This window comes from Salvelinus alpinus, chromosome 8 (genome assembly GCF_045679555.1).
Source record: "Salvelinus alpinus chromosome 8, SLU_Salpinus.1, whole genome shotgun sequence".
NCBI lineage: Eukaryota > Metazoa > Chordata > Actinopteri > Salmoniformes > Salmonidae > Salvelinus > Salvelinus alpinus.
The window spans coordinates 50,661,822-50,674,674 of NC_092093.1; the positions used below are offsets into that span (position 1 = coordinate 50,661,822).

The 12,853-nt window shown below is 44.2% G+C and overlaps 1 protein-coding gene across 1 annotated transcript in view; it reads right to left on the minus strand.

The window, feature by feature from the left end:
* Positions 1–9,095: 9,095 nt before the first annotated feature.
* The window catches only part of LOC139583253 (potassium voltage-gated channel subfamily B member 2-like), a 393,964-nt gene continuing 390,206 nt past the window's right edge, over positions 9,096–12,853 (minus strand). The window contains exon 4 of the mRNA XM_071414112.1: positions 9,096–12,784. Coding sequence (XP_071270213.1) covers positions 11,115–12,784 — 1,670 coding nt within the window. The 3' untranslated portion in view covers positions 9,096–11,114. The remainder of the gene's footprint in view (positions 12,785–12,853) is intronic.

Sequence of the window (12,853 nt, forward strand, 5' to 3'; positions counted from 1 at the left end):
ACAAATATCCATTCTCTCAAAGAAAATACAATCTTTTTTTCTGCCATATTAGCAGAATCACAAATTATCAAGCGATGGTGAGACTGTAGTGCCACATGGCACAGTCCTTCTGCTGAAAGGTCACAGAGTTCACTTCAGCATCAACACACACACACACACACACACACACACACACACACACACACACACACACACACACACACACACACACACACACACACACACACACACACACACACACACACACACACACACACACACACACACACACACACACACACACACACACACACACACACACACACACACACACACACACACACACACACACACACACACACACACACACACACACACACGTGTCCTACATGGCTCCCTATTCCATACACAGGGCTCTGGTCTAAAGTAGTGCACTATGTAGGGAATAGGGTTCTATAGGGCTCTGGTCTAAAGTAGTGCACTATATAGGGAATAGGGTTCCATTTCAGATGTTGCTCCATCCATACACCATCTGAGGAAACATTATTTCTCACCCAGATGCCCCAGTGCTTCACTACTCTACCTGTGAAATGAATAATTACTATACAGTCACATGAGGACAAGAACAAAAACACAAAGAGAAAAACCATGTAGAATGACAGTAGAGGAGTTTCAATTTTCAAAAACTAAAAACATAAATGACATGTTATGTAGATTGAAGAAAAAAAACATAACAAGTGACTGTTGGAGAGAATGAGTGAATTTGTAAGTGTACGTTTAAACAGATGAAAGAATAATAAAAACTATTCATTAACATAAAACTATCGGTGGAATATCAAATCCCCTTTTACATTTGTCAAACCTTTGTAAATACCAACGTGGCAGGTAGGGTACTGTAGCCGCCAAGTATGCATTTAGCATGTAGGATCACTTTGAGAGAACATAGAAACATTGCATCATGTCCTCTCACATTTAGCAGATCAACGTTGGAAAGAAAATGTAAAAAAAAGAAAGAAGAAGATAATAATAAAAAATAAAAAAAGTAGTCAAATGATTTTTGGAAGTCTGGAGATTGGAGACATAACACACACATCACAGAACATTGAGTGGGCCTCTACCCAACAAGTTCACCTCCTGTCAGTCTTGTGGTGGACTGTACACTGATATCTTGTGATACGATTACATGTGTTCCTGTGTTGTTTTGTATTTTAGCTAGTGTCTTTCATCGGGATATTCCCAACCTGGTCTCTGTACATTTCGTATTATTCTGCACGTAAATTCGAGACACTCCTTTTAGTATGATACTGTATGTTACGTTTCGTGTGGTATGTTTTAATTTGTGGACGTTCATCACCCATTTCGTGTGATATGTTACAAATTACAATTCGTATTATTTGTTACGAATTTGCAAAATGTACAATATGTTATGAATTTGCAAAACGTACAATATGATAAGGATTTGCAAAATGTAGGATATGTTACGAATTCTAGCTAGGTGGCTAACATTAGCTAGCTTGCTAACGTTAGCTAAGCTATGGGTTAGGGTTAAATTTAGGAGTTAGGTTAAGGGAAGAATTAGCTAAAAGCGTTAAGGTTATGGGAAGGGTTAGCTAACATGGTAAGTAGTTGGAAAGTTGCTAATTAGCTAAAATGCTAAAGATGTTCATGATGAGATTCGAAATCGCAACCTTTGGGTACTAGATGTTCTTGTTATACACCGACCCATCCAACCCCTCCTTTACGTTTTTGACTTGACTAACCATCTGTCTTATGTAGCCATACCAAACATAACATACTAAATGGAGTGTCTTGGATTTTACGTACAGAATAATACGAAATGCTCTGAGACCAGGTTGCATTCCCTTGTGTCTGCATAAAGCTATATAGCCATTATTCATATGTGTTTCATATGTGTGCTAGGGAAGGTTGGATCACTATTGACCACTGTCTACAATGAGTGGTCACACTCACACCTAAGAACTGCTCTCTCTCTCTCCCTTCACACAGCTGTCACCTAGAAACAAGGTCTCCTTTTGCTCAAAGATTATTGTCCCTCCCTGCATCCCAAAAAACGGTCTCCCTCCCTGTCCTAACCAGTAGCTAATGGACCATTCTTCCCTTGAGAACTCCATGGGGATCCTACCCATCGCTCCTTCAGTTTATCTACAATACTGACTTCATTAGCTTGGCTTCAGTAGGAGCCAATCAGACCGATCGATTCACCCAGAGGGTTGTCTTCCTGTCTGAGGTCCAATGATTCTCTCTCCCTCTCTCCCTGCTGTTAAGCCAATCCAATGATAGGTTGATGAGGGGGAAGCTTTTCAGAAATAGCTGCTCCCTGGTAGTCAAGACATCAATGTGGATTTGACAACATATTTTATAAAGTAATAGCCATAACGAGCTGATATTATAATACCTGTAAATGGAAAACAAAGTCTATATCCAATCGAAACATCAGAGAGCTGATAGATAGAAAGCCTGAGAACTCAATAATATTAGTTGTATCTATTACTTAATAGACCTGAATTCTTCCTATAAAAATTATAATTTTCTGTACAGCACTATAGTATGAACAAAGGCAAATGACTGGCCACCTCATAAATAAAACATCTTTATGAAAAGGCATCATTTCAAACAACAGTTACGGTAGGAAATCGTGGTCTTGCTTCTTGATTTTGGTTTAGAAAAAAATGGTATAATTCTTAACATTAATAAAAAAAAAAAGGTATGTTCTGGAATGAAATGGACCTTTCCAGAGAACGCATGGAGCCCCAAGTTCATTATCTCTTTTATACCAATTAAATGTAACTAAAAAGTAAGACATTGTTTATCGCACTGAAGTAGCTAGCAAGTTTACTAGATAGTTACAGTAGTTGCCGTGGTTACCAAACAAACAGACTGCTAGTTTAGCTAACCAATCCTAGCTCGCCGTTATGAAAATTGAATTCAACAACGCCAATAATGTTTTAAATTCGACTTTTGCTTTCAAAAGTAGCTCAAACAGAGAACAAGTAAGAATGAACTATAGCCATTGAATTCTACAGTGTAAATATACCGTGCGTTATAGGGAAATCATGCACGGTCTAGAATGCCCTTCAAGCCAATCAGAAACAAGTATTCAACAGTACCGTGTTATAATAGCAATAAGGCACCTCAGTGGCTTGTATACCACGGCCAAGGGCTCTTCTTAAGCACGACGCGGAGTGCCTGGATACAGCCCTCAGCCGTGATATATTTTTTGCCGACGTTTACAGGCACAGGCCATATACACCAGGTGTCGAGCTGGGGTAAATACATCCGTTATTTTGCGCTCTGGCACACTAAGACTATAATTTATGAACGCACCCTAAACTGTAAAGCTTGTCCTCCTTCTCGTACTCCTATCTGTAGGTCTACCATTCAGATCTATGTGGCTTTCTCAAACTCGATACTAGTTTTAATATTATAAACTCAGCTAAGTGCCATGCTAAAGCAATATATATATTATATATATATTCCAGCAGAAAATTTGAATTAACAGCAACATAAAAACAGATATTTTCATTCAGTGAAAAAAATTAATCAGAGAAAGTACAAGTCAAAGTTTGTGTTTTAAAGGTTGAATGAAATCGTTCAGGGTTAAAACTTCATCCTGTACAGTCCAAGACACAAGAGCAATACAACAAATAGATGTTTTGAATTATCATCAGGATCAGGATGATGGTACTACAGACCAACCAGGTATGATGGTACTACAGACCAACCAGGTATGATGTTACTACAGACCAACCAGGCATGATGGTACTACAGACCAACCAGGTATGATGATACTACAGACCAACCAGGTATGATGGTACTACAGACCAACCAGGTATGATGATACTACAGACCAACCAGGTATGATGGTACTACAGACCAACCAGGTATGATGATGGTACTACAGACCAACCAGGTATGATGGTACTACAGACCAACCAGGTATGATGGTACTACAGACCAACCAGGTATGATGGTACTACAGACCAACCAGGTATGATGTTACTACAGACCAACCAGGCATGATGGTACTACAGACCAACCAGGTATGATGATACTACAGACCAACCAGGTATGATGGTACTACAGACCAACCAGGTATGATGGTACTACAGACCAACCAGGTATGATGGTACTACAGACCAACCAGGTATGATGGTACTACAGACCAACCAGGCATGATGGTACTACAGACCAACCAGGTATGATGATGTTACTACAGACCAACCAGGTATGATGGTACTACAGACCAACCAGGTATGATGATGTTACTACAGACCAACCAGGTATGATGGTACTACAGACCAACCAGGTATGATGGTACTACAGACCAACCAGGCATGATGGTACTACAGACCAACCAGGTATGATGGTACTACAGACCAACCAGGTATGATGGTACTACAGACCAACCAGGCATGATGGTACTACAGACCAACCAGGCATGATGGTACTACAGACCAACCAGGTATGATGGTACTACAGACCAACCAGGCATGATGGTACTACAGACCAACCAGGCATGATGGTACTACAGACCAACCAGGTCTAGTGATGGTACTACAGACCAACCAGGTATGATGGTACTACAGACCAACCAGGCATGATGGTACTACAGACCAACCAGGTATGATGGTACTACAGACCAACCAGGTATGATGGTACTACAGACCAACCAGGCATGATGGTACTACAGACCAACCAGGTATGATGGTTCTACAGACCAACCAGGTATGATGGTACTACAGACCAACCAGGTATGATGGTACTACAGACCAACCAGGCATGATGGTACTACAGACCAACCAGGTATGATGATGTTACTACAGACCAACCAGGTATGATGGTACTACAGACCAACCAGGTATGATGATGTTACTACAGACCAACCAGGTATGATGGTACTACAGACCAACCAGGCATGATGGTACTACAGACCAACCAGATATGATGGTACTACAGACCAACCAGGTATGATGGTACTACAGACCAACCAGGTATGATGATGTTACTACAGACCAACCAGGTATGATGGTACTACAGACCAACCAGGCATGATGGTACTACAGACCAACCAGGCATGATGGTACTACAGACCAACCAGGCATGATGGTACTACAGACCAACCAGGTATGATGGTACTACAGACCAACCAGGCATGATGGTACTACAGACCAACCAGGCATGATGGTACTACAGACCAACCAGGCATGATGGTACTACAGACCAACCAGGTATGATGGTACTACAGACCAACCAGGTATGATGGTACTACAGACCAACCAGGCATGATGGTACTACAGACCAACCAGGTATGACTTTACTACAGACCAACCAGGTATGATGGTACTACAGACCAACCAGGCATGATGGTACTACAGACCAACCAGGTATGATGGTACTACAGACCAACCAGGTATGATGGTACTACAGACCAACCAGGTATGATGGTACTACAGACCAACCAGGCATGATGGTACTACAGACCAACCAGGTATGATGATGTTACTACAGACCAACCAGGTATGATGGTACTACAGACCAACCAGATATGATGATGTTACTACAGACCAACCAGGTATGATGGTACTACAGACCAACCAGGCATGATGGTACTACAGACCAACCAGGTATGATGGTACTACAGACCAACCAGGTATGATGGTACTACAGACCAACCAGGTATGATGATGTTACTACAGACCAACCAGGTATGATGGTACTACAGACCAACCAGGCATGATGGTACTACAGACCAACCAGGCATGATGGTACTACAGACCAACCAGGTATGATGGTACTACAGACCAACCAGGTATGATGTTACTACAGACCAACCAGGTATGATGTTACTACAGACCAACCAGGTATGATGGTACTACAGACCAACCAGGTATGATTTTGGTACTACAGACCAACCAGGTATGATGATACTACAGACCAACCAGGTATGATGGTACTACAGACCAACCAGGTATGATGATACTAAAGACCAACCAGGTATGATGATACTACAGACCAACCAGGTATGATGGTACTACAGACCAACCAGGTATGATGATGTTACTACAGACCAACCAGGTATGATGGTACTACAGACCAACCAGGTATGATGATGTTACTACAGACCAACCAGGTATGATGATGTTACTACAGACCAACCAGGTATGATGGTACTACAGACCAACCAGGTATGATGTTACTACAGACCAACCAGGTATGATGGTACTACAGACCAACCAGGTATGATGTTACTACAGACCAACCAGGTATGATGGTACTACAGACCAACCAGGTATGATGATGGTACTACAGACCAACCAGGTATGATGATGGTACTACAGACCAACCAGGTATGATGGTACTACAGACCAACCAGGTATGATGGTACTACAGACCAACCAGGTATGATGGTATTACAGACCAACCAGGTATGATGGTACTACAGACCAACCAGGTATGATGATGTTACTACAGACCAACCAGGTATGATGATGTTACTACAGACCAACCAGGTATGATGGTACTACAGACCAACCAGGTATGATGGTACTACAGACCAACCAGGTATGATGATGGTACTACAGACCAACCAGGTATGATGATGGTACTACAGACCAACCAGGTATGATGATGGTACTACAGACCAACCAGGTGTGATGTTACTACAGACCAACCAGGTATGATAACACTACAGACCAACCAGGTATGATGACACTACAGACCAACCAGGTATGGTGATACTACAGACCAACCAGGTATGATGGTACTACAGACCAACCAGGTATGATGACACTACAGACCAACCAGGTATGATGATACTACAGACCAACCAGGTATGATGGTACTACAGACCAACCAGGTATGATGGTACTACAGACCAACCAGGTATGATGGTACTACAGACCAACCAGGTATGATGGTACTACAGACCAACCAGGTATGATGGTATTACATACCAACCAGGTATGATGGTACTACAGACCAACCAGGTATGATGATGTTACTACAGACCAACCAGGCATGATGGTACTACAGACCAACCAGGTATGATGGTACTACAGACCAACCAGGTATGATGGTACTACAGACCAACCAGGTATGATGGTACTACAGACCAACCAGGCATGATGGTACTACAGACCAACCAGGTATGATGATGTTACTACAGACCAACCAGGTATGATGGTACTACAGACCAACCAGGTATGATGATGTTACTACAGACCAACCAGGTATGATGGTACTACAGACCAACCAGGCATGATGGTACTACAGACCAACCAGGTATGATGGTACTACAGACCAACCAGGTATGATGGTACTACAGACCAACCAGGTATGATGATGTTACTACAGACCAACCAGGTATGATGGTACTACAGACCAACCAGGCATGATGGTACTACAGACCAACCAGGCATGATGGTACTACAGACCAACCAGGCATGATGGTACTACAGACCAACCAGGTATGATGGTACTACAGACCAACCAGGCATGATGGTACTACAGACCAACCAGGCATGATGGTACTACAGACCAACCAGGCATGATGGTACTACAGACCAACCAGGTATGATGGTACTACAGACCAACCAGGTATGATGGTACTACAGACCAACCAGGCATGATGGTACTACAGACCAACCAGGTATGATTTTACTACAGACCAACCAGGTATGATGGTACTACAGACCAACCAGGCATGATGGTACTACAGACCAACCAGGTATGATGGTACTACAGACCAACCAGGCATGATGGTACTACAGACCAACCAGGCATGATGGTACTACAGACCAACCAGGTATGATGGTACTACAGACCAACCAGGTATGATGGTACTACAGACCAACCAGGCATGATGGTACTACAGACCAACCAGGTATGATGGTACTACAGACCAACCAGGTATGATGGTACTACAGACCAACCAGGCATGATGGTACTACAGACCAACCAGGTATGATGGTACTACAGACCAACCAGGTATGATGGTACTACAGACCAACCAGGCATGATGGTACTACAGACCAACCAGGTATGATGGTACTACAGACCAACCAGGTATGATGGTACTACACTCCAACCAGGTATGATGGTACTACAGACCAACCAGGCATGATGGTACTACAGACCAACCAGGTATGATGATGTTACTACAGACCAACCAGGTATGATGGTACTACAGACCAACCAGGTATGATGATGTTACTACAGACCAACCAGGTATGATGGTACTACAGACCAACCAGGCATGATGGTACTACAGACCAACCAGGTATGATGGTACTACAGACCAACCAGGTATGATGGTACTACAGACCAACCAGGTATGATGATGTTACTACAGACCAACCAGGTATGATGGTACTACAGACCAACCAGGCATGATGGTACTACAGACCAACCAGGCATGATGGTACTACAGACCAACCAGGCATGATGGTACTACAGACCAACCAGGTATGATGGTACTACAGACCAACCAGGCATGATGGTACTACAGACCAACCAGGCATGATGGTACTACAGACCAACCAGGCATGATGGTACTACAGACCAACCAGGTATGATGGTACTACAGACCAACCAGGTATGATGGTACTACAGACCAACCAGGCATGATGGTACTACAGACCAACCAGGTATGATTTTACTACAGACCAACCAGGTATGATGGTACTACAGACCAACCAGGCATGATGGTACTACAGACCAACCAGGTATGATGGTACTACAGACCAACCAGGTATGATGGTACTACAGACCAACCAGGTATGATGGTACTACAGACCAACCAGGTATGATGGTACTACAGACCAACCAGGCATGATGGTACTACAGACCAACCAGGTATGATGGTACTACAGACCAACCAGGTATGATGGTACTACAGACCAACCAGGCATGATGGTACTACAGACCAACCAGGTATGATGGTACTACAGACCAACCAGGTATGATGGTACTACAGACCAACCAGGCATGATGGTACTACAGACCAACCAGGTATGATGGTACTACAGACCAACCAGGTATGATGGTACTACACTCCAACCAGGTATGATGGTACTACAGACCAACCAGGTATGATGGTTCTACAGACCAACCAGGTATGATGATACTACAGACCAACCAGGTATGATGACACTACAGACCAACCAGGTATGATGACACTACAGACCAACCAGGTATGATGGTACTACAGACCAACCAGGTATGATGACACTACAGACCAACCAGGTATGATGGTACTACAGACCAACCAGGTATGATGGTACTACAGACCAACCAGGTATGATGACACTACAGACCAACCAGGTATGATGGTACTACAGACCAACCAGGTATGATGACACTACAGACCCACCACCCATGAGGGAAAATAAAAGCACACATTTACTGATAACGTTATTGAGCAGCTTGGATGCACTGATAGATTGATAGATAAAAGCTATTCTGTACTTGAGTTTCTCTCTGTGATGTTCTATCATTGGTTGCTTCCAAAATGAAACCCTATTCCTTACATAGCGCACTCCTTTTGACCAGAACCCATGACTATAGTACTATTTGTACCCATGGGACTCTGGTCAAAAGTAGTGCCCTACATAGGGAAACAAGGTGTTATGGGATGTACCATTGGTCACATTGTCTAAAGGAAGAGCTTACGGTAGCATATGCAAGAATCAAAGACTAACATATCTATCAGGTTGATAAATAACTTGTTAATAAGTTGGAACCTCCCCACTGCCCCGATAAAAAGCCTCTAGGATTATAACTAACTTAACTGTAGGCCTACTTTACTGTATTTTAGAGAATTTAAATCCGTTAAAGCTGCATTCAGAAGTACATATTATTATTATTGTGATATTTTGGATGGAATTAAGAAGTGGAAAAGGTGTAGTGTTGTATTTCAACTAATGATTTTTATTCTTTCTATAAACCTATGTTGCTTGCTGATATAAATATGTTGATTTATTATGTTTAGTAGCTGAAGCATTTGCCAGTTGTCCTCACTAACTACAGATTTAGGCAACTTATAGTTGTGTACTCGAGAGGAAGAAACGTTATTTTTTTTACCATCCTTCTTTCTAACAAAAATAATAATTAAAATAATGACAAACCAATTGTAATGAAAACTTAAAACAATAAGGTTAATGACATTAAAGTTCATACATAAATCTCATCATTAACTCCAAAAACATGACATAGTTGCTGTGGTTATTACACATTGCATTTCCACGTTAAGGTTGTGATATGCTTGTCATAGGTCGCAACACTCTGGCGACATCCCAAATGGCATCCTATGCCCTATGTAGTGCACTACTCTATATAGGGAAAGAGTTGTGCACTAATACAGTTTAAGGTAAAGGGTGCCATTTGGGATACACACTCTGTCTGAGGTCTGTCAATGTATTTACTTCCATTCTCCTCACATTGGAAATATTTGTACCTTTTGGCAAAACATGGATTTCTTCTGTCTCTTCTTCTGTGCATTGTCTTTGTTGTCATATTCTGTACAGTGGAACGCTTTCAGCCAAGTACCTAATATGTATTTTTTTTAAATGCATGCTTTTTAAAGATAAATTCCTCCGTGCATTTTGTTGCTAGAATAAAAAGGAACATGGTTGAAATATATATCAGGATCAAAAATGTCCTCATATTTGGATAAATTATCTCTGTCCGTATGAGTTTCTCGTTTTGAGCCCCACAGTTTTCTTCTCCCCGTCTTTCCTCCTAATTCTGCAAAAAGTACTGCAGTGTCTGTTTCAGCAGTAAACCGCTGCAGTGTCTGTTTCAGCAGTAAACCGCTGCAGTGTCTGTTTCAGCCATAAACTGCTGCAGTGTCTGTTTCAGCAGTAAACCGCTGCAGTGTCTGTTTCAGCAGTAAACCGCTGCAGTGTCTGTTTCAGCAGTAAACCGCTGCAGTGTCTGTTTCAGCAATACACAACACACGTAGAAAAGGGACTTGTCATGCCATGCAAATATCTCTTCCACTATTTCACTATCTGTGTTCCCTTTTTCCTCTCATCTCACTTCTCCAATATCTCCTCATTCTTCTTCGTCTTTTTCAGCAGGTCAAGGTTAGGTTAATTAAACGTAGTTCCAGTGGGTTACATGCTGGTTTTGCAGGTCGGGGACATACTGGCGTCCCCGGGCATCAGGTGAATCTCTGGTGTAAACATGTGGTTCTCTGATTTGTTGTGTCCACTTGGGTTGCTGTCGACCTTGCCCTCCCCACCTGCCCCTCCTCCCACCACCACCACCACATCCTGGGTGCAGTTCCCAGCCGGTGTCCCCCCTGTCGTTCCCGCCACTTCCATCTGATTCTTCTCCTCGTTGGACGGACCTTGACCCCCGAGACCCTGGTCCGGGGAGTCCTCATCCCCTGGCGGGGTGTCCACCACCAGCCTCTCGCAGGACAGGGGGCTGGTCTCGTCTTCTGTGCCCAGGATGACGGCCTTTGTGCTGGGGAAGAGCAGCGAGGTCTCCCTCTCTGGGGATTCATTCTCCAGGAAGCTGAAGCTGATGTCATGGGGAGAGGTGGTGCTGGGTGGTGTCGGGGGGGGCTCGGTGGGTGGGCCCTTGATGAAGTTGACCTTTAGCTCTTTGGTCCCCTTGACGACAGGGTTGATGCCGTCTCTCAGGGTGCTACGGATGTTCTCCACGTCGTCTCTCGGGAACTGTGTGCCGCCATCTTGGTTGTAGGGGACAAACTCATACATGCTGTCTTTGAGGGAGGCAGCGTCCTGGAGGCTTTGGGCATCGTTGACCCTCGATTCTGGGAGGAGGTCTAGAGATGGAGGGAACTTTCTTCCGTATCCAGAGCCCTCCCCGAACTCAGCCCTGCAGCTGGCGAAGCTGTCCATGCTCGACAGGCTGCGTACTGCTTCGCTTTCCTTCAGTAGGGGCTCTGTCGAGGAAGAGGGTGGGACTTCCTGCCTCTCCAGCTCCACTTCCTGTTGGGGCCAGGCCGGGGACCCTGGGTGCTGTTGCCGCGAAGATACCGAGGTTGCCGTGGTGGCGGAGGTGCTCATAGTGCTCACAGAGCAGGAAGTGTTGAGGTTGGTAAAGGACTGAGACTTGGTCAGCTGGTTGAACATGATCTCTAGGTTCTGAGCGTTAAGAAGCTGAGAGGTACTGCCTCTGAATTCTGGGATACGGCCTCTATACTGAAAGCTACTGAGGGGCCTCCGCTCGGGGCTACCGCTGGTGGTGATGGTGATGCGGTGGGTGGACCCCAGGAGGACGGACTCGGGGTACTTCTTATCCAACGACCTGTCGGAGGCGGTGTGTCTGGGCGTGCCGGCCCAGCTGGGAGACAGGTGGTTGTCCTCTCCTCCTTTCTCCACGACTACATCCATCAGCTCCATACTCCGGGCGAACGCATCCTTCAGGTTCATGGAGACGATACTACCGTTCCTCTTGGCCCTCTCCAGAGCCTCCCGCCTCTTTATAGCCTTCTCCTGCCTCTTCTGCTCCTTGTAGAACTCAGAGAAATTGTTGACGATAATAGGGATGGGCAGAGCGATGACCAACACCCCGGCGATACAGCAGAGCCCCCCGACTATCTTACCCAGCAGAGTCTGAGGGTAGATGTCACCGTAACCCACCGTAGTCATAGTGATGGTGGCCCACCAGAAGGAGGCGGGGATGCTGGTAAACTTGGTGGCGTCTTCATCCTTCTCGGCGAAGAAGACGAGGCTGGAGAAGATCATAATGCCCATGGCCAGGAAGAGGATGAGCAGGCCCAGCTCGTTGTAACTCCTCCTCAGGGTGAAGCCTAGATTACATTACATTACATTAGAAAAAACTTGAATGTCCTCAATGAGGCAAATGCCAGTGTTTCTTC